This window comes from Mobula hypostoma, chromosome 1 (genome assembly GCF_963921235.1).
Source record: "Mobula hypostoma chromosome 1, sMobHyp1.1, whole genome shotgun sequence".
In the NCBI taxonomy this organism is placed as follows: Eukaryota; Metazoa; Chordata; class Chondrichthyes; order Myliobatiformes; family Myliobatidae; genus Mobula; species Mobula hypostoma.
Window position 1 is genome coordinate 216708998 of NC_086097.1, and position 23776 is coordinate 216732773.

The 23776-nt window shown below is 42.1% G+C and overlaps 1 protein-coding gene across 2 annotated transcripts in view; it reads right to left on the minus strand.

Annotated features, from left to right (window-relative positions):
* The window catches only part of pde7a (phosphodiesterase 7A), a 180766-nt gene that overhangs the window by 131740 nt on the left and 25250 nt on the right, over window positions 1–23776 (minus strand). The window contains exon 3 of one of the 2 annotated variants that reach the window (XM_063064360.1): window positions 5922–5984. The exons of the other annotated variant lie outside the window; for it this stretch is intronic. Within the exon in view, the coding sequence (XP_062920430.1) occupies window positions 5922–5984 (63 nt within the window). The remainder of the gene's footprint in view (window positions 1–5921; window positions 5985–23776) is intronic. 2 annotated transcript variants of the gene reach the window in all.

The window sequence follows — 23776 nt, forward strand, 5'->3', positions numbered from 1 at the left end:
GTGATTGCTCAGGTGTTTGACTGTGTAGTCATGTGTGAGCAGAGTGTATAGCAGGGGTCGGCAACCTTTTTGCTTCTGTGGGCCGGATCACGTATTAATGAGTGGACAGTGGGCCAGAAAAATGCCAAAAAACTTGAAACGCAAACAACAGGAATTCTGCAGATGCTGGAAATTCAAGTAACACACATAAAAGTTGCTGGTGAACGCAGCAGGCCAGGCAGCATCTCTAGGAAGAGGCGCAGTCGACGTTTCAGGCCGAGACCCTTCGTCAGGACTAACTGAAGGAAGAGTGAGTAAAGGATTTGAAAGTTGGAGGGGGAGGGGGAGGGGGAGATCCAAAATGATAGGAGAAGAGAGGAGGGGGAGGGATGGAGCCAAGAGCTGGACAGGTGATAGGCAAAAGGGATACGAGAGGATCATGGGACAGGAGGTCCGGGAAGAAAGACAAGGCGGGGGGGGACCCAGAGGATGGGCAAGGGGTATATTCAGAGGGACAGAGGGAGAAAAAGGAGAGTGAGAGAAAGAATGTGTGTATAAAAATAAGTAACAGATTCCCAACCCTCCCCACTGATCTCCTTCCTGGCACTTATCCGTGTAAGCGGAACAAGTGCTACACATGCCCTTACACTTCCTCCCTTACCACCATTCAGGGCCCCAAACAGTCCTTCCAGGTGAGGCGACACTTCACCTGTGAGTCGGCTGGGGTGATATACTGCGTCCGGTGCTCCCGATGTGGCCTCTTATATATTGGCGAGACCCGAAGCAGACTGGGAGACCGCTTTGCTGAACATCTACGCTCTGTCCGCCAGAGAAAGCAGGATCTCCCAGTGGCCACACATTCTAATTCCACATCCCATTCCCATTCTGGCATGTCTATCCACGGCCTCCTCTACTGTAAAGATGAAGCCACACTCAGGTTGGAGGAACAACACCTTATATTCCGTCTGGGTAGCCTCCAACCTGATGGCATGAACATCGACTTCTCTAACTTCCGCTAATGCCCCACCTCCCCCTCGTACCCCATCTGTTACTTATTTTTATACACACATTCTTTCTCTCACTCTCCTTTTTCTCCCTCTGAATATACCCCTTGCCCATCTTCTGTGTCCCCCCACCCCTTGTTTTTCTTCCCGGACCTCCTGTCCCATGATCCTCTCGTATCCCTTTTGCCTATCACCTGTCCAGCTGTTGGCTCCATCCTTCCCCTTCCTGTCTTCTCCTATCATTTTGGATCTCCCCCTCCCCCTCCAACTTTCAAATCCCTTACTCACTCTTCTTTCAGTTAGTCCTGACGAAGGGTCTCGGCCTGAAACATCGACTGCACCTCTTCCTAGAGATGCTGCCTGGCCTGCTGTGTTCACCAGCAACTTTTATGTGTGTTGCATAAAAACTTGAAATATGGGAATTATCCAGTTAAATACATCTAGTATGCTTTGCCTCAAATTAATGAATAACGCATGCTAGAAAATCACTTGTGCTTAACCAGGATGCCAATTAGTAATCAAAGAACTCAGTTTAGTTACAATTTACTTCAATCAAAGCATCTTCTGAATATATTAAAAGGACACAAAGAATCTTTAAACATAAAACATATGAACATGATGCATTGAATGGTGGTAAATTAAGTATAATAAAAAAGAAAATGTTAATACAAACAGTCGATAAATCAATGTGAAACTTGATGCTGTTTGTTACTTGAAAGCTTCTCAATATTGGGTGTCAGACTTGTTGATGCCAAGGGAAAGACATTATCCAGATTTGACAAACTCTCCATCTGTAAAAGGCTTCATCTTTTCTGCAAAACATTTTGAGACTTCGTAGCTGGCATGGGTATTTCCTTCATTTTCACTGCTTTTCTTGGCAAAAAATGACGTTTGTTTTCCAAAACTAGCCTTCATTCGCTCAACTTCATCTTTTCTTGCTTGCCCAGTAAACTTGTTAAAATTTCCACTATGGAGGGTCTTGTAATGTTGCCTGGTATTTGCCACCTTCTTTACAGCAACATTTTCTAGGCAAATAAGACAAACTGGTTTCCCAGCTTGCTCAATGAAGAAGTAATCTAGTGTCCAAGTGACTTGGAAATTTCGGCACTCAGTGTCTACCTTACTGCATTTTGCATTCGTTGCCATTGGAATCTTTTTCTTCGATTTTATTTCGAAACGTGAGTTATTCAATAAGTATGTAAATATCATGTAAATATCTGGATATTTAGCGTGGATTCCTTGTTAAAACACAGTGACGCTGTTTCTGTTCACAGATTTGAATGATCCCATCTGAAAACCTGCACGTGCATGGAGAGTATCTAATACATATTAATAAGGTAGTCTACCTTCCCGTCATTCGTATATACCAGTGTTTGGTTTGGAACAAAACAGAACCTGGGGCCAGTGTAAAAAGACACCATGCATGTCCATCAGTGTGGTCGCATCAAACACTCAGATGGGGCGGGGGGAAGGAGACGAGATGAGACGAGACATATATATATATAAATAAAAATAAAAATAAAAATAAATCGCTCGCGGCCCAGATAAGCATAGTACCCCAATATTTGCTCGCGGGCCGGATCTGGCCTGCGGGCCCTAGGTTGCCTATCCCTGGTGCATAGCAATACGCCCAGCACACAGTCCTGGAATCACCTGTGTCGAAGATGATGGGGAGGGAGGAGTAGTTATTCATCTTGACTAGGAGGTCTGTTTGTTAAATTGTCCAACACCCAGTTCGACAGTGGTGTACTTTGACTGAGGAATAAATGTTTGCTCATCAAGATCTGTGGAACAATAGCGTTGAATGCTGAACTGAAATCCAGAAACAGCATTCTGATAAAGAGGAGAAAATCTGCAGATGCTGGAAATCTAAGCAACATACCCAAAATGCTAGAGGAACTCAGCAAGCCAGGCAGCATCTATGGAAAGGAGTTTAGTCGACGTTGCGGGCCAAGACCCTTCATCAGGACTGGAGGGAAAAAAGCTGAGGAGTCAGTGTTAGAAGATGAGGAGGAAGAAACAGAAGGTGATAGGTGAAACCAGGAAGAGAGAGGGATAAAGTAAAGAGCTGAGAAGTCGATTGGAGAAATAGATATAGGGCTGGAAACGGGGAAATCTGATAGGACGGAAGGCCATGGAAGAAAGAACAGGGGGAGGAGCACCAGAGGGAGGTGATGAGCAAGTAAGGACATAAGGTAAGAGGGTATGGGGAATAGTGAAGGGGGGGGGGGAGAATTACCAGAAGTTTGAAAAATCATTGTTCATCCCATCAGGTTGGAGGCTACCCAGACAGAATAGAGGTTGCTCCTCCAACCTGAGTGTGGCCTCATCGTGACAGAAGAATGAATAAGGGAGTCACGTAGGGAGCAATTCCTGCAGAAAGCAGAAAGTGGGGGTGTGGGGGGGGGAGCTAGGGAAAGGTGTGCTTGGTGGTGGGATCCCATTGGAGATGGTAGAAGTTACAGAGAATTATGTGCTGGATGCAGAGGCTGGTGGGGTGGTAGGTGAGGACAAGAGGAACCCTATCACTGGTGGGGTGGCGAGGGGATGGGCACGAAATGGAAGAGGTGCAGTTGAGGGCAGCATTAAGGGTGGAAGAAGGGAAGCCCCTCTCTTTGGAGGACATGTTCGTTCTGGAATGTAAAGCCTCATCCTGAGAGCTGATCCAGCAGAGATGGAGGAATTGAGAAGAGATGGCATCCTTACAAGTAACAGGGTGGGAAGAGGTATAGTTCAGGTAGCTGTGAAAATCAGTGTGTTTATAATAGATATCAGTAGATAAGCTGTCTCTAGAGATAGAAAGAGAGACCAAGTTGGAGGTAAAGTTGATGATGTAAACAAGCTCCGCATGGGTGCAAGAAGCAGCACCAACGCAGTCGATGTAGCAGAGGAAAATTGAGGGAGTAACACCAGTGTAGGCTTGGAACACAGACTGTTCCACATAGCCAATAGAAAGGCAGGCATAGCTGGAACCCATGGCTACACCTTTAGTAGGAAGTGGGAGGAGCCAAAGGAGAAATAACTGAGAGTGAGGACAAGTTCCACCAGATGGAGGAGAATGGTGGTGGACTGGAACTGGCATCCAGAAAGCAACGGAAAGTTCTGAGGCCTTCCTGGTGGGGCATGGAGATGTATAGGGACTGGGCAACCATGGTGAAAATAAGATGCTTGGGGCCAGGGAACTTGAAATCATTGAAAAGATCAAGAGCGTGTGAAGTGTCACAGATGTAGGTTGAAGGGACTGAACCAGAGAGGATAAACCTAAGTCGAGGTATGCAAACATGAGTTCTGATAAGCATCCTTGTTTTCTAGATGTCAGGACCAGCTGCACGACAGATACAATGGCATCTGCCATACAGCAGTTCTGTTGGTAAGCATATTAGTGAGTGTTCAATGAGGCAGGAATGGAGTTTTTGGTATATGCCATTATCAGCTGTTCAAAGCACTTCATGATGACGGGCAGTGTCACCGGACAGTAGTCATTTAGTTCTGAAGGTGTAGAGTCCTTTGGTACAGGGATGATGATTGCTGATTTGAAACATGCAAGGTCAGCAGCCTGGATGAATGAAGTGCTGAAGATGTCCGTGATAATGTCAGTGAGCTGGTGTGCACACTTCCTGAGTACTCTGCCCAGGACGTTGTCTGGCCCGACCGTCATACTCTCTGCAGAGACCTCACTTCTGCTGCTGTTCACAGTGGCTGCTCACCTAGCTTTCATGGGACATATGCTGAGATATGCACTGCATGTCTCAAAGCGTGGATAAATGTTGTTTATAGTGTCAGGGTGCAGTCAACGCTGTTTTTCCTTGCATCATTCACAATGCCCTTGATGCCCAGCCACATATGGCAGTCATAGTTATCGAACAAGTGTTCTTGAACACTCCATTTTATCCCTCTATGAGATCATCATAATAAGTCTATGTCTACAACAATAAAAAATATTGAAGTTTCAGACACAATCAGAAATCTCAATTGAAATGTCTTTGTATCAATCTTCAAAATAATATTAACTGAAAACTGAAACTTGCACTTCTCTACTGCATAGCATAGTTTACCAAATCAGAAATCTTCAGGAACAATCTTCAGACTTCAGAGTTAGTTTAGTCATTACATTATTAACAAAATACCCTCAGATCTTCCCCATCAAGTGGGCAGGGTGGATGGCCAAGGCAGAGTATTTCTCCAGCATTTCCTGGGGTGATGTACACTGACTTGTACTGTTGCTTCTTCACTTCACTGAGTCAAAGTGACAGAAATCACTATCCAGTAGGTTCTTAGGAGTACTTTCTCAAAGTGTAATTTAAAATGGAAAGTTACCTTGTCAAGTGGATGCAGATATACTCAATAAATGCTGACTCTACTAAAGACATGTACATTTCATTTATCAACAAAATACCCAAGGCAAATGTGTGGGGGACAGAGGAGGGGTGGAGAAGAGAGAAGAGGGAGAGAGGAAAGAAAGATGAACACAAATACAATGGCAGAGCGTCATGCAAACACGTGTGTATTACAGGTTTGCATTATATTACCAGTAAAATACAAATATAATTGATTTATTTCCTATGGACACCCCAGTGTCAAAACAAAGGGGAAAGGATAAAGGGAACTTGATGCATCCATACACAGATGAAATTCATCGCACATTTTATAGTAAAGCATCTGACAAATACTTGCCCACATTTATATTGAAATTTCCTTGTAAACTTATTTGCCAGGCACTAGCGCCATGGCAGCAACTCCACCTATGAAGTACAATTAAGAATGAAAATCCTGTTGAGAACATTCTCATTATAATTTATGATGGAAAAGATTAAGATGTGTGCACAGACTCCCTTTAAAATGTACACCAAGCTTTTTACATATGTAAATACTATATATTTTTTATTTACATATATACATATACATACACACACACAAACACAAACACTTCAATAGTACCTCCAGGTATCGTTCTTCCCACCCAGATGAAGGGATCCAAAGATTAGAAGAGTTTGTGAAGGTCTATAAGAAAATTAAAAAAAGTAGGTAGTACAATAGCAAGCAACCAATGAATTTGTAGCCCCATTATTTTCCCAAATTTTCCTTTCTATAAAAGGAAATTTCAGGTAGCTATACATTTCAACAGGAACCTTTGATAATGAATTGGCACATTCACATTGATGCATCACAATTACAAAACAACCACCACAAAATATGCCTCTAAAATTCAACCATAACTGAAACAAATAACTAACTAGCTGAATGATATGTTCCAGAAATCTTTCAAGAGTTCAGCTGATTGACAGTTGCAACTTCAGGCTTCATTTGCACATTTTCTTTGCTGAAATCTCAACCAATCTGCAGCACGCACTTGATCTCATCCTCCACCTCCTGAGAATCTAACAATCAATATTTAATAGCCAACTGATCAAGGGTTAGGTCACTTTTAAGTAATGAATGTTAAATACATAATTCACATTTTACAATATTACCAGGACTATATTGTTCACTTATGACTCTTTTGTGGCGGTTATATAACTCAAACTTAAGTACCTGAATTCTGCTTTCATCCATTATTCCTTATTTCTTCCCACGACTGAACTATTCATCTATTGAGACAGTATGTAAAACACCCCATAACGTATCAATGTTTATTTTCTAATTCTACATACTGCTCCTCTTGTTCTAGATCAGATCAACCAATACCCTTTTAATGTCTTGACACACAATTCAAATACATCTAAAATTATCTCTTTTTTCCCCTTTCATCAGGCAGAATACACAAAAACGAAAACTATCATGCTAGAGTAGCCATATCCTGCTGTTGCAAGACCATTGAACAGCCCCAAAACATCAGCTGTACTTTTTCTTCCCCCACCCCCCATAGATGCTGCCTACAGACTTCCTCCAGCATTTTGTGTGTGTTACAACATACAATTTGCAACAAGAATAATTTAAATGCAACTAGAATCTGACATGGGATTCAAATGAAGTGACTGAAGGGAGTTTATGGCAAGCAAGTACACCATGAAGAATGGATAATTTGACTCAAATTAGTGTTCTTGTGCTGTAGGCAACTTTGAAAATGGTTTACATTAATGGCAGTATTCTTACTTGCAGATTTTAGACGGGCAGTACAGAACCTTTTGATCTAATTAAACAGTCTGTTCTTTATTTCCACCAATAAAGTCTAGCCATCTGGATTTTCTATTTTGCTCTTTCAGTGTAATAACTACCCACTATAATTAACCAACTTAATTTTTTCTTCCATTCTCAATCCAGCCATAAGACCATAACACATAGGATCAGAATTAGGCCACTTGACCCTCAAGTTTGTTCCGCCTTTCAATCATGGCTGATCTTATTTCCCCTTCTCAGCCCCACTCCCCAGCCTTCTCCCCATAACCGTTGATGCCACGTCCAATTAAGAACCTATCAAGCTCTGCCTTAAATACACCCAATGACCTGATCTCCACAGCTGCCTGTGGTAATAAATTTCACAAATTCGCCACCCTCTGGCTAAAGAAATTTCTCCACATCTGATTTAAATGGACATCCCTCTATCCTGAGGCAGTGCCCTCTTGTCCTAGACTCCCGCACCAGGGGAAACATCCTTTCCACATATACAGTGTCTAGGCCTTTTAATATCAATGAGATCCCCCCTCATCCTTCTAAATTCCAGTGAGTACAGACCCAGAGCCATCGAACGCTCCTCATGATAACCCTTTCATTACTAGAAACATTCTTGTGAACTCCTCTAAACCCTCTCCAATGCCAGCATATCTTAGATGAGGAGCCAAAAATTGTTCACAATGCTCGAGGCCTCACCAGTGTCTTATAAAGCCTCAGCATCACATCCTTGCTCTTGTATTCTAGACCTCTTGAAATGAATGCTAACACTGCATTTGTCTTCCTCACCACGGACTCTACCTGCAAGTTAAACTTTAGAATGTTCTGCACAAGGACTCCCAAGTCCCTTTGCATCACAGATATTTTCTCCCCACTTAGAAAATAGTCTGCACATTTATTTCTACTACCAAAGTGCATAACCATGCATTTTCCAACATTGTATTTCATTTGCCACTTTCTTGCTCATTCTCCTAATCTGTCCAAGTCCTTCTGCATCCTACCCATTTCCTCAACACTACCTGCCCCTCCACCAACCTTTGTATCATCTGCAAACTTGGCAACAAAGCCATCTATTTCATCATCTAAATCATTGATATACACCATAAAAAGAAGTGGTCCCACCACAGACCCCTGCGGAACACCACTAGTCACTGGAAGCCAACCAGAAAAAGATCCTTTTATTCCCACTCGCTGCCTCCTACTAATCAGCCAATGCTCTAACCATATTAGTAACTTTCCTGTAATACCATAGGCTCTTTAACTTCGTAAGCAGCCTCATGTGTGGCACCTTGTCAAAGGCCTTCTGAAAGTCCAAATATACAACTTCCACTGTATCCCTTTTATCTATTCTACATCTAATCTCCTCAAAGAATTCCAACAGGTTTGTCAGGCAAAATTTTCCCTTAAGGAAACCATGCTGACTTTGTCGTATCTTGTCCTGTGTCTGAACAGCCAATTCTCAGTTTTAAAAAAATTCAATTTCCATTAAAGTACACTGGAGTATTTTTCAAATTCAACCAAATGAAAGAAAAATGTTTCAGACTTCCCTAAATACATTTCTGTATTCAAAGTACTTTCAGAAACTGTTATTGCTAACTATTGGCAACATGTAGCTTTTACATTAGAGAATTTAAATGTCAAGTTTGTTCACCAACTTTACAGGTTTTAACCACATTAAACACCAGTCATTCCCAAGTTGGATAATTAAATAAAATAGTAATTATTTAATAAATAAAGTCATACCTTCACCTCTCAATTCTGACATGAAACATGAGGCCACTGTCCACTGAGTCTACGCCAGTTCTCAGAATTTCTATCAATTCCTACTTTTTTTCCCTGCCACCTATTCTTTTTTCACATACCTCATTAACTTCTCTCGATTCTCCCAATACCCACCTATAATAGCTGATAATTTAAAGTACCCAACTTATCAACAACACATGCTTGTCACACAAAGGAAACCCAAACTGAGAGGGATGTGTGATTACAGGGAGAATATGCAAACCCCACACACACTTTAAGGGTGAAAACAGCTCCCTAATTAGAATCTGAACAAAAAGAGTCCCAAGTTTTAGTTCTGTGTAATATTAATTAGGCATAAAATCAGACCTTAATGCCCTGGATAAAAAAGATCTTAAGGAAGGAACAGAAAATTGGAAAATAGTGATCTGAATGGAAAGGAAATCAGCAATAGAGGGATAGAAAAAAGGAATAAGAGACTGTAATAGATATGCAAAAAAAAAACAAACAGCTTTAAAAAAACCAGGGTATCGGCTTAGTAAAAATCTGTTGCTAGATGGTAAGCAGAAAACAATGAAAAATCCACTGCCTGCAATCGTCAGAAAGGTGAATCAAATCCCTAATCTCACTTTTCACTTCATTGAAATGACACCGTGGAGAAGCATTCCAAAGCAGAGCAATAAAGCATGTCAAACTGGATTAAGTATTGCAGTAATATAAATTACAAGATTTCATAAATGTAGATAGTGTACACACTTCAGAGAGCATTTTGTAAAAGTGAGAAGTATGAGGAATTGGTAGAATATTCTACAGATTTTCTGACAGCAGCAAATCATTGAGAAATCGTGTACCAAACACTACGAATGACCAAAATAATTTCTTCATCAAATCAGAACAGAAGATAGAAAAGCTCAAGCAGATTATGACTTTTTGGACTATTCAAAAATATTCAGTAGTGGTTTGGATTTCACAATCTATGAATACAAGAGGGGGAAACAGAATCAAAGGATTCAGAACAATTACCCTTCATCAGGAATGGAGAAATTTTTGAAAACAAACATTAAGTTTCAAAGAAGGGGCACAGATACAGAGAACAACAGGAATGTCCCTGATAGAGTGGACACAGACTAAACAAAAGTGGCAGTGCTGCCGAACACGCAAAAATAATGAGAAGTTGTCCATTTGGTCACGATTGTGGCTTATCTTCTACCACAATAATTTTCCTGCAGTATTCAAATATCTCCATTCTCTTAAAATTCAGAAACTTACTGATGAATACTTGATGAATCAGATGTGAAGGGGATGTTCCCTAGCTTACTCAGCATTTCCTGTTTTTAATTCAGATTTCAAAACACTGAAATTTACAACCTAGCCCCCTCTTGAAGAATGAATCTAAGTATTTTAACTATTAAAATACTTACTTATGGATAACAGCCTCTGGTACAAACACCAGTTTTGTCTGCATTATAATTCCATATTTCTCTTAAATGAGCAAGAGGATTAAATAACAATGTGAAAAGCATGATATCATGAACGGTGAACATGCTAACATTAAATCTGATGCAAGTGTTGAAAAGGAAAAGCAGAAAGCATAGGTCCAAACTACCTTGCAGATAAGCATGCACAAGTTCTACTATCAATGACCGAGTTAAGAATAACTGAGCAGTGAAAAGGCAGCAGCTCACGGATATTTACGACGGTATCACAAAGCCTGAACAGAGTAATGGGGTAGCCCAATATTTTGCACAAAGTATGCAAATTCCTTTCATAATTACATAGAACGATGCCATGACCAAAGTTTCAGCTTCCCCAATGCAGCACAATCACAGACTACCTAATGAGTGCTGCAATTGGGAAAAAAAAACTGTTGCTCTTCTGCAAAGTTGGCTTTTCATTCATGTCAGTGATAGTCCAAATGATTCTTGGAGGATGGTACGTTATGTTCTCCATTAGACTAATGAAATGCCAGTCCATGTAGGTTCCTTGGAAATCAAATCTGTTTCCCTTCTTTCATCAATTTCAAATACTATATTTCTGAGAAAACCCTTGTTGTTGCTCTTTAGTCTGCCAAAAATGATTCAAATCAAGCCTGCAAAATCTATTACTTGGGGTAGTTCCTGTTGCATGATTGAAGTCACCTGGGAAAAGTACTGGCAGGTATGAAGCAACACACATCAAAGTTGCTAGTGAATGCAGCAGGCCAGGCAGCATCTCTAGGAAGAGGTACAGTCGACGTTTCGGGCCGAGACCCTTCGTCAGGACTAACTGAAGGAAGAGTTAGTAAGAGATTTGAAAGTGGGGGGGGAGGGGGAGATCCAAAATGATAGGAGAAGACAGGAGGGGGAGGGATGGAGCCAAGAGCTGGACAGGTGATTGGCAAAAGGGATATGAGAGGATCATGGGACAGGAGGCCCGGAGAGAAAGACAAGGGGGGGGGGAACCCAGAGGATGGGCAAGGGGTATAGTCAGAGGGACCGAGGGAGAAAGAGAGAGAGAGAAAGAATGTGTGTATATAAATAAATAACGGATGGGGTACGAGGGGGAGGTGGGGCACTATCCCACCACTAAGCACATCTTTCCCTCCCCCCCATCTCTCTGCTTTCTGCAGGGATCGCTCCCTACGCGACTCCCTTGTCCATTCGCGCCCCCCCCCAATCCCTCCCCACCGATCTCCCTCCTGGCATTTATCCTTGTAAGCGGAACAAGTGCTACACATGCCCTTACACTTCCCCCCTTACCACCATTCAGGGCCCCAGACAGTCCTTCCAGGTGAGGCGACACTTCACCTGTGAGTCGGCTGGGGTGATATACTGCGTCCGGTGCTCCCGATGTGGCCTTCTATATATTGGCGAGACCTGACGCAGACTGGGAGACTGCTTTGCTGATCACCTATGCTCTGTCTGCCAGAGAAAGCAGGATCTCCCAGTGGCCACATATTTTAATACCACATCCCATTCCCATTCTGACATGTCTATCCACGGCCTCCTCTACTGTAAAGATGAAGCCACACTCAGGTTGGAGGAACAACACCTTATATTCCATCTGGGTAGCCTCCAACCTGATGGCATGAACATTGACTTCTCTAACTTCCGCTAATGCCCCTCCTCCCCCTCGTACCCCATCTGTTATTTATTTATATACACACATTCTTTCTCGCTCTCTCCTTTTTCCTCCCTCTGTCCCTCTGACTATACCCCTTGCCCATCCTCTGGGTTTCCCCCCCACTTGTCTTTCTCCCCAGACCTCCTGTCCCATGATCCTCTCATATTCCCTTTGCCAATCACCTGTCCAGCTCTTGGCTCCTTCCCTCCCCCTCCTGTCTTCTCCTATCATTTCGGATCTCCCCCTCCCCCACCCCCCACTTTCAAATCTCTTACTAGCTCTTCCTTCAGTTAGTCCTGACGAAGGGTCTCGGTCTGAAACGTCGACTGTACCTCTTCCTAGAGATGCTGCCTGGCCTGCTGTGTTCACCAGCAACTTTGATTTGTGTTGCTTGAATTTCCAGCATCTGCAGAATTCCTGTTGGCAGGTATGAAGCAGCTTTTTAGTCGATAAAACGAGATACAGCAGGAATCATATGGAGACACTTTCAGTGGAAAGGTCTCCCTGGCCCAACGTGGGGCTTGATATTTTATGTGCTAAATATCAAAGGACAATTCTATATTTACAGTGCTTTCTTTGAAACTACAAACACATTTCACATCTCCTGATTCACACCCACACCTCAGACAGCTAAATGAATTTTCATCAGCATTCACGGCTTTTAGGAACCTATTGTTTACTTAAATTAAATCTGCAATTTACATTCAGATTTGAGGACTGATGGCTGAGAAGTCATTTGCTAAATGTAAATGTGCGAAACCAAAAAAACACTAACAGATCCAACTGTTTAACTGTCATTTTCTTTGCAGGTTTAACAATTAATTATCTGCTTGTATTTTAAGTAGACTTTATATACACAACAGTTTAATGTGCCTCTAGTGGCTATCCATTTCTCTGTGGATTGTCACCTTGTCGCGGTGGAGAAGCTTGTGTGGCCCTGAGATCCCAAGAGCGATACCGTCTGGAGCTATGCTCCTGGTAGGGTCACCCATGGCGGTAAGGTCGAGGGTGAGGTCCCTGACAAAGAACAATCCAACCAAGACCTCAAGGATGGAACAGGCGGATGAAGTTACTTCGAACTCAACGGCTGTGAAGGCAGATGAAGGCTGCAACAAATCCATCAGCTGCAATGGTCGTGGCTTCCATGCCATTGGAATCAGTTGGTTGATTTGTGAAGTATCGTGTGCTTTTTGGAGTGCAACATCAAGTATATGTTAAACAAATACACACACAGGTGTCTTCGCTCTGTGGGCCACTTGATCAACAGAACGAAGACCATCATCCTCAACCTCGAGGGATAGCCACGACAGAGTGGCTATACAAAGTATAATTCTGAAACTTCTTTGTTTTTCATTAAGTGAATGAGTATTCTCTCATTGGTTAATTTTCAATGCAGTATTGACTAAGTCTATTGGTTGTTGTTATCCAAGGATTTGAATGGAATTTTTCTTATCTTTGGGTATAAAAGTAGCTGTTTTATGTTGGGCACCATCTTTAGTTTCTCTTCTTAAGTAACAAGTCCTCTGTTCTTGTTTGTTTCTACTTCCCTTCAACTTCAACGATCATGAAGCAACACGTTTTATGCCTCATCCCTGACTTCTAAAAGAACCTAGGGTTTAAATCCCAGAATCAAACAATTAGCATAGTCGGAGAAGACATTACCAGGTTTAGCATTTGAAACACTCGAAAATATGTTCCTCTTTTGTCTGGGAGAAAAACAAGTTCTGACTTTGAACATTGGGTGGATGTTAGTTAGGATTAATGACTGCTGAGTTGCTCTCTGTTTAAGAAAACGGAACCTGGTAGAGCCACATCCAAAGTTAGGAATGCAGACTAAATATGCAAACCAGTAGAGCAGCAAAAATTAAATCCATATGTAAGCAGTGGAGCATGGATAGAAAGATAATAAATCTGGGCAAGCCAGAGAAGTGAGTGAGAAAACTCAAATATGTGCATGTTAGTGGACCACAGAGGAAAAAATAAATTCAGGGTGCAAGACAATCTGTTAAAATTTCAGCTGCAAACGACTAATATTTGTAGATCACAGTCAAAGTGGTTAAAAAGTACGTACAAATCAAGATAGGATTGAAAACAACGGTCCAAGCTGTGAAACCCAAGAACTCTTACTTGAATAAGAAGTCTCAAATGGATAAAAATCAATGAAGTCTGGACAAAAAATACCAACAATTTTAAGTGTATTAAGATCCAGAAAATGGCTACCACTGATTTACAGATAAGACTGCATGGTTGGTTTAATCGAATGTGTAAGCGATTAATGAGACAAGTAAAGTCTTTTACAAATCGAAACGAGATGAACTACAAAAACAGCATGATAGTGACACTAAACATTCTAAAGAGCAAATTTTTGCATTAACCAAATGAATGAAAGTACAACACGATAATTCAATCGAAGCCACACACCCAACATGCTGGAATAACTTGTGTTTGTGTGTTGCTCTGGACTTCCAACATCTGCAGAATCTCATTTTTAATTCAATCGAACTGGATTGTTTGGGGCTTAGAAACAAACTGAAACATTGTAAGAAAGTTTCGCCACAACTTCAAGGAGGCAACCTGCTGGTAACGCTTCCAGTGACACTAGTATTGTTGGCACTCTGCTCAGGGAAACACCCATTTCGGAAGCTTCCCCCTGGGAAACATCAGACAGTCTACTAACACAGAGCCACCATGCAGACTCCTGAGAATTACAGACTACATAGGACAGTCATCCAACATAACGACACCATTTGAACTCCAAGAAATTATGATTTATATGATTATGAGAACACGCAGTCCCCTTTTATTGTTATTTAGTAATGCATGCATTAAGAAATGATAAAATCTTTTTCCAGAATGATATCATGAAAACACATGACAAACCGACTTAAAAACTAACAAAAACCACATATTATAATATATAGTTACAACAGTGCAAAGCAATACCATAATTTGATAAGAACAGACCAGGGCACAGTAAAAGTCTCAAAGTCCCTCGAAAGTCCCATCATCTCATGCAGACGGTAAACCTCCAGCGCCACCAACTTGCCGGTGCAGCATCCCGGAAGCATCCGGCCACAGTCCAACTCAGAGTCCGTCCCAAAAACGCCGAGCCTCCGCCCACCTCCCGACACCGAGCACTATCTCTGCCGAACGCTTCAACCCCGGCCCCGGCAACAGGCAATACACAAAGTCGAGGATTTGGGGCCCTGGTCTCTGGAGATTCTCGATTGCACAGTAGCAACGGCAGCAAAGCAGGCATTTCAGAAGTTACTCCAGGTGTTCCTCTGCGCTTCTCACGGCTGCCTCCATCAAATCCGGATTGTGCACGGCACCCCTAGTTAAACATATCGATATCATTCAGAACGGCCGCGCACGCTGCATCGCGTCGCCATCTTCTTCACATTACAGGATGGCCATGATATCATCCCCTGCCACTCAAGTGAGGATGACAGTGATGAAGCAATAAAATTGACAGCGATGTCAGAGGTTTGCTCCAATAAAGACCAAGGAAGTGAAGACACAGGACCTGAAGATACATCAACTATTGTTGTATCTCAACCATCAACTGAAGGACAGAAAGTGCTCAGGTGGCTCTGACGTTATAGAACAGAAAGTGTTTCAAACTTTAAAGCTGACATTGTGTACCATAATTGCCTTTAAAATCCCTGATTGGTAAAACATTCTCTCAATATTTAACGAGCAACAGATGATGGCAGTCTTAATTCAAGAACATGGAGAACAGCAGCATCCTGTTGATTATCACTCTGCCAAAAATCAGATTCTATACGCTGATGGCTCCTCAGCAACTGAGAGGGAATTTGAATGGTTGTTTATGGAACTGAAGTGCTTGCATCAGGAAGCATAGCTCCTGGTACCCCTGTGCAACAGGTAGAACTAAAAGCTTTGATTGTAACCTGCGAGTCAGAAGTAGTAAGATCAGCTAATATCTACCCCAATTCTCGATTTGCGTTTGGAAATTTATGGAGACAGAGGATTTCTTACCGCTGTAAAATGGTCAACTAGTACAAGAACTTATGGATGCCATACAACTGCTGTCTAAACATTACTCCAAATGGCTACAATGAAAAGCCGTGGCCATGTATTTGCAGATGAAATTTCAGAAAAAGGTTGCATGGTAGAAAAGGTAGTAAAAACAGTACCAAGAACATATACAGTGAACCTGACAACTGGAACTATGGAAACTAATTACTTATGGTGCAACTGTAACGAAAACCAATTTCCCTCGGGATCAATAAAGTATGACTATGACTATGACTACTACCATACAAGTGCAAAGTGGTACAAATTCAACAGTCCAGACAGGAAAATTGGTTCTGGATGGAGAATGGTGTGAACAGTGATGGAATCTGGAGATATGGCAATAAATATTGATAATATGAGACAAGAGTTCTTAAAAAGTGATTCCATTGGTTGTGGGAACAGATTCGGTCTTGGGGTGAGTCAAGTTATCCCCTGTGGTTCAAGAGCCTGACGGCTAAGGGGTAATAACTGTTCCTGAATCTGCTGGTGTGGGTCCTAAGGCTCCTGTACCACGTTCCTGACGGCAGGAGTGAGAAGAGAGCATGACCTAGATGGTGGAGGTTCTTGATGGATGCTATTTTTCTGAAACAGCACTTCATGTAGTGCTCAATGGTGGGGAGGGCTTTACCTGTGATGGACTGGGCTGTATCCACTACTTTTTGTAGGCCATTCAAGAGCATCAGTGTTTCCACACCAGGCCATGAGGGAACCAGTCTATACTCTCCGCCACACATCTATAGAAGTTTGTCAAAGTTTTAGATGAAATGCCAAAACTTCATAAACTTCCAAGAAAGTAGAGATGCTGTCATGCTTTCTTTGTAATAGCATTTACATGCTGGACCCAGGACAGATCCCCTGAAAATATAACACCAAGAAATTTAAAGTTGTGACCCTCTACACTTGATCCCCTGATAAGGACTGGCACATGGACCTCCGGTTTCCTCCTCCTATGGTCAATAACCAGCTCTTTGGTTTTGTTGCCAGTGGGTGGGTGGTTGTTATGACACCATTCAGCCAGATTTTCAATCTCCCTCCTGTAAGCTAATTCATCACCACCTTTGATTCATCAGTAAATATAAATATGGCATTGGAGCCATGCTTAGCCTCACAGCCATAAGTAAAGCAAGCAGATCCAGGGGGCGAAGCATAAAACCTTGTGGTCCACCTGTGTTGATGGTGACTGTGGAGGAGATGCTCCGGCCAGTCCGAACTGACTGGGGTTTGCAAGTGAGGAAGTTAAGGATCCAATTGCACAAGGAGGTTTTGAGGCCTAGATATTGGAGTTTATATATAGTTCTGAGGGGATATTAGTATTGAATGCTAATCTGTAGTCAATGAAGTACATCCTGATCTATGTACCCTCGTTGTCCAGATGTTCTAGGGTTGAGTGAAGAGCCAATGAAATGGCATATACTGTTGACCTGATGTGACAGTAGACAACCTGGAGCAGACTCAGGTCTTACCTCAGACAGGAGTTGATATATTTCATCACCAATCTCACAAAGCACTTCATCACAGTGCATGTAAGCGCTACTGGACAACAGTCATTGAGGCAGGTTACCAAGTTCTTCTTAGGCACCGATATAATTGAAGCCTGTTTGAAGCAGGTAGGTACCTCAGACTGAGGAAGTGAGAGGTTAAAGATATCACTGAACACTCCACCCAGTTGATCAGCACAGGTCTTTTGTACTTGGCCAGGAATCCCATCTGGGCCAGAAGCTTTCCATGGGTTCACCCTCCTGAGGGATGCTTCATGCTAACCTCAGAGACGGAAATCACAGGATCATTGGGGGCTGTGGGAGTTTATGAAAGTTCTTCCATGTTTTGACTGTCAAAGCAAGCATAAAAGGCACTGAGTTCATCTGGGAGTGTAAGCTTTTTGTCACCTATATCACTTGGTTTCACTTTGTAGGGCATGATAACATTCAAGCCCCACCACAGCTGTCCAGCATCCTTCAATGTCCAACACTGCCACTTTGCATTCAAAATGGCTTTCTGCGGATCAGACCTGGCCTTCTTGTATTTTACAAGGTCCCCACACCTGAACACCATGGCTCTGGCCTTCAGCAAAATTAAATCCATGGAACCAAATTTTATGGTCAAACCAAAAGCCTGGCTTGTAACCTGAAGCTGTGAAATTTCCAATCATTCTCATGCAAGCTAAATTTTACAATGCAATAGAGGTGGTGTCTTTTTAAAAATACTTCCGTCATAAACCAATGTTAAATGTCCCTGTTGCGTATTAAACACTGAAAAAGGATATTGCCATGAATACTTGCTTAAATATTATAAGAAAATCAGATATCACTAATGTCTAAATCTAAAGATGTTATTAGATACAATATTTATGGGACTGTAAAAAATATAAAAGTTCCATTAATTTTGCAATCCCTTTAATAAACAAACGCAGAAAAAGAAATTTCATTATTGCTTGAAATTCGTGTTTTCCACATTTCAAACATACACGTCTCAGTATTCATTGAATAGACGGGCATTTGGGCTGTGCTTATAACCAATAAAAACTACTGTACTACCACCACCATCAGCAAGTAGCAGAGAAGCCTTGGATCCCACACCACAAGGTTAAGGAAGTTATAACCCACAACCATCAGGCTCCTGAACCAGCACGGTTACCTTCAATCACCACTACTTTCAACTCATTCTATGACATACAGACTCACTTTCAAGCACTCTACAATTCAAATTGTTGGTATTATTTATTATATATATTTGCACAGTTTGTCTTCTTATTTGCCAGTCCTTGTTTAGGTGTCATTTTCATGAATTCTATTGTATTTTTTATTCACATGTAGAATAAAGGCGACATATACACAATTTGACAATAAGTTTACTTCGGCTTTGAAGTTTTAAGTACAAACAAGATTATTGGATTGTAGTTACGCTATTCTGAATAATTGAAAGGATTTCTTGGAACAAGAGTTATAATTTAATAGATGTGGAATGCTTTGAAGACATAAAAATGTTATAGCTAGATCACTCTGGGCAATCTGCTACCCAGTCTTAATACCCACAGTCTCTACCCACATACACTTACAACTTCAGCAATTATCAAAGACCATAAAAGGCTTTTTTTTTAAAAAATGAAGAGAATTCAAAATGATTTCAACAAATTTAAACAAATTCTTGAGCTTCTACAAATCAGCAAACTCATTGACACAACCAACACAAAGCTGAAGGCTGATGAAGTGCATCTGGATGTTCTATTATATAAATCACTGCAGTGGACTGGGTTCATTAACTAGCTTAGCAATGGACATGAACAGCAATATGAATGGCAATTTATTTATCAAACAGCATAAACTCACCAAATAGAGCTTATTTTCATGATCTAGGATGGCATTCAGCTTATCAGTTCACACCAGCTTCCAGAAGGGCAAGAGTATCAATCCCATTCCTCCTCTCCTTAACTCTTTGTAGCCTGAAACATTCCTCCCATTTTTGAATTTCTTGCCACTTACCTACAAAGGTGAATTTATGATAACCAGCATTTTTGTGGATTGGAGGAAAACCACACCAACAGAGAGAAAAAGAATTCTGGTTCCAAATGGACGGCAAAGGCCAGGAATGAACATATGGTTAGCCAGTGATAAACATGAGGAAGTTTGCAGATGCTGAAAAGCCAAAGCAATACACACAAAATGCTGGTGGAACTCAGCAGATCAAGCAGCATCTACGGAAATGAAGAATCAATGTTTTCAACCAAGACCCTTCTTCCAGACTGGAAAGGAAGGGGGAAGATGCCATCAATATGGTGGGTGGGAAGGGACGGAGGATAGCCAGGTGATAAGTGAAGCCAGGTGAGTCAGAAAGATAAAGGGAAGGAGAGGAAGAAGTCGCCAGGATAGGAAAGTGGACCATAGAAGAAAGGGACTCATGGGGAAGTGAAAGACAGGAGGGAAGAGGCAAAAAGTCAGTGTGGGGAATAGAAGAGAGGAGGAGGAGAGAGGAGAAATCAATATTCATGCCATCAGGTTGAAGGCTATACAGAAGGAAGACAACGCGTTGCTCCTCTGTCCTGAGGGTGGCCTCATCTTGGCACAAGAGATGGTCATCGACCAATATGTCAGAACAGGAATGCCAGAATTAAAATTAAAATGATCGGCCACCGGGAAGCTCTACTTTTGGCAGATGGAGTGAAGGTGCACAACAAAACAGTTCCCCAATCTACGACAAATCTCACCAATGTAGAGGAGACCGCATCAGGAGCGCTGGACACAGCAAGTTCGCAGGTGAAGTGTTGCCTCACCTGGATGAGCTGTTTGAGCCCTGAATAGAGGTTAGGGAGGAGGTAAATGGCCAGGTGTCGCACTTAGGCCACTTGCAGGAGTAAGTGCTGGGAGATTAGTGGGAAGGATGAATCAACAAGGGAATCACGGAATGAGCAATCCCTGCAGGAACTTGGGGGGGCGGGGAAGAGACAAAGATACGTTTGGTGATAGGACCCCTTTGGAGATGACAAAAGTGGCAGAGGATGATGTGTGGATGCAGAAGCTCATGAAATGGTAGGTAAGAACAAGAGGAACTAACACTGTTAAGGCGGTAGGAAGATGGGGTGAGCGCCAATGTTTGGGAAATAGAGGAGGAGTAGGTGAGGGCAGCATCAAAAAGGTGGAGGAAGAGAAACCCCGTTCTTTGAAGAAAATGATAACTCTAATGTTCTGGAAAGGAAAGCCGCATCCTGGGAACATGAAGTGGAGATAAAGGAACTGAGAAAAGGTGATAGCATTTTTTTTTTAAACAGGAGACAGAGTGGGAAGAGTTGTAGTCAAGATAACTGTGGGAATTCATAGGTTTATAAAGGATGTCAGTTGACAGTTTGTCTCCAGAGATGGAGACAGATCAAGAAAGGGGAGGGAGTTGTCAGAAATAGTTAGCCAACATGCCATTATTTCTTGCCAAATAATTTAATTCTGAATATGTACACAAAATGAATAAGAAATATTAATCTGTCTAGTCCTCCACCCAGACCATGGCCCTTCATATCAGTCCTATATTACCTATCCAAACTTCTCTTAAAATGTTGAAGTTGAACCAGCATCTATCTACCACTTGCAGTGGCAGCTCATTCCACAATCTCACCTCTGAGTGAAGCAGTTCCTCTTCTGTTCCCCTTAAACATTTCACCTTTCACCCTTAACCCACGGCTTCTAACTCTAGTCTCACCCAACCTCAGACAATTAACTGCAAACAGGCTTTTTTCCAATCAATACCCTTCAATTTTGTATATCTCTATCAAATCTCCCCTCAATTTTCTATGTTAAAAAGTCCAAACCTATTCAATCTCAAGTCCTCAAGTCCCAGCAACATCCTTGTAAATTTTCTCTGTACTCTTTCAGTCTTATTTACATCTTTCCAGTAGGTAGGTGACCAGTCTGGAAATAATATTCCAAAATAGGCATCACCAAAGTTTTACAATTTCAACATAACATCCCAAATCCTGTACTCAATACATTGATATACAAAAGCCAATGTGCCAAAAGCTTTCTTTACAACCGTATCAACCTGTGATGTCACTTTCAAGGAATTATTGATCTGTATTGCCAGATCCCTCTGTTCTAAGCACTCCTCAGTGCCCTATCACTCACCATCTAAGACCTATCCTAGTTGGTACTCCCAAAGTGCAACACCCCACAGTTGTCTGCATTAAATTCCATCTGTCAGTTTTCAGCCCATTTTTCCAGCTGGTCCAGATCCCACTGTTAGCTTTGATAGTGTTCCTCTCCATTTACTACAACCCCAATCTTGGCCTCACACACCAATTTGCTGATCTAATTTACTATATCATCCAGATCATCGATATAGATAATAAACAACAACAGACACAACACCGAATCCTATGTCACACCATTGGTCCCAGGCCTCCAGTCAAAGGCAATCATCTACTATCACTCACTGGTTTCTCCTATGAAGTCAATGTCTTACCCAATTTACTTTGTCAACTTGAATGCCAAGAGTGAACCTTCTTGACCAACCTCCAATTAGAACCTTATCAAAGGCCTTGCTGAAGCTAATGTAGATAACATCCACGGCTTTGACTTCATCATTTTTTCTAGTAACTTCCTCAAAAAACTCTGTAAGATTCGTTAGACCTGACCTGCCCCTGAAACGTCGACTGCACCTCTTCCTATAGATGCTGCTTGGCCTGCTGCGTTCACCAGCAACTTTGATGTATGTTGCTTGAATTTCCAGCATCTGCAGAATTCCTGTTGTTTGACTTATTTCTAATCAGTTTCCATCTATCCAAATACTTATATATCCTGTTCCTCAGAATACCTTCCAATAACTTTCCCACTACTGATGTCAGGCTCACTGGCCTATAATTCCCTGATTTATCCTTTGAGCATTTCTTAAACATGGAACAACATCAGCTATCCTCCAATCCTCCAGCACCTCATCTGTGGCCAAGCTGGTTTTAAATATCTCTGTTAGGGCCCCTGCAATTTCTGAACTACCTTCCCATTGGATCCTAGGAAAAACCTTTTCTGGCCCTGGCAATTTATCCTCCCTAATCTGCCTCAAGATAGCAAACTGTATTGATTATAGGGTCCATGACCTCACTGCTGCATTGCCTCACATCTACAGACTCTGTGCCCATCTGAAGCCCTCCCTCCTGGAACAACTACTTAGCCACATATTAAACTGTACAGAGCTTCTGATTTCTGGCTTCATTAGCACATGGGATGGATAGCAATACTGAAATCGCAACCTTGAAGGCTCTGTCCTTTAATTTAACACCTAACTGCCTGAACTCACTTTGCAGGACCTCATCACCCCTCCTACTCAAGTCATTGGTACCAAGGTGGACCATGACCTCTGGCTAATCACCCTCCCACTTAATAATGCTATGGACTCAATCCAAGGTATCCCTGATCCTGAGACCCTGGAAGAATCAATTCATCCAGGAATCATCCACAGAACCTCCTTCTGTTCCCCTAACCAATGAATTCCCTATCACTACAACTCACCTGTTCTCCCTCTTTCCCTACTGAGCCACAGAGCCAAAGACCATGTGGCTTTCCTCCGTTAGGTCAATTCCACCCCCAACATTATCCATAGAGTTATTGAGGGAAACAGCCACAGGGGTACTTTATGCTGGCTGCTTATTCCCTTTCCCCCTCCTGCTAGTCACCCAATACCCTGTGTCTTATACCTTTGTACAAGTACCTCCCTGTAGGTCCTGTCCATCAACCCCTCAGCTTCCTGAATGATCCAGAGTTCACCCAAGAAGCTGAAGCTAGATGCACTTCTTGCAGGTGTAATCATCAGGGACACTGGCGGTCTTCCTGTCTTTCCACATATCGCAAGAGGAGCATTCCACTATCCTGCCTGGCATTCCCACTGCTCCAAGTGTGCAATAAAAAGAAAGAAAGAATAAATAATGAAAACAAAAATGTACTCATGACCTAGCCTCTCCTTGCCAAAACCTTAACTCCCCACTCCAACACTGGCCCACTCACACAATGGCCGCTCCACTTCAATCTGAATTATTTTCATTTGATCTTGCTGAGTGTCTAATGATGCACAATCCAACATCTCTGCAAGACTGTGATGCGTAAAATGCGCTGACTACCCCGTTTACTTCTTTTAAACCCTCTTCTCCCGAGCAATCAGGTGTCTCCTCAGGATTGTGGCGTACAAAATGAACAGGCCATGAACACTACCTCATTATTATTTTCCTTTTTGTACTATTTATATTGTAATTGAAATAACTTTATGCCTTTCCACTTTACTGCCGTCACAAAACAATACATTGCACATCATACGAGACAGTGATAATAAAC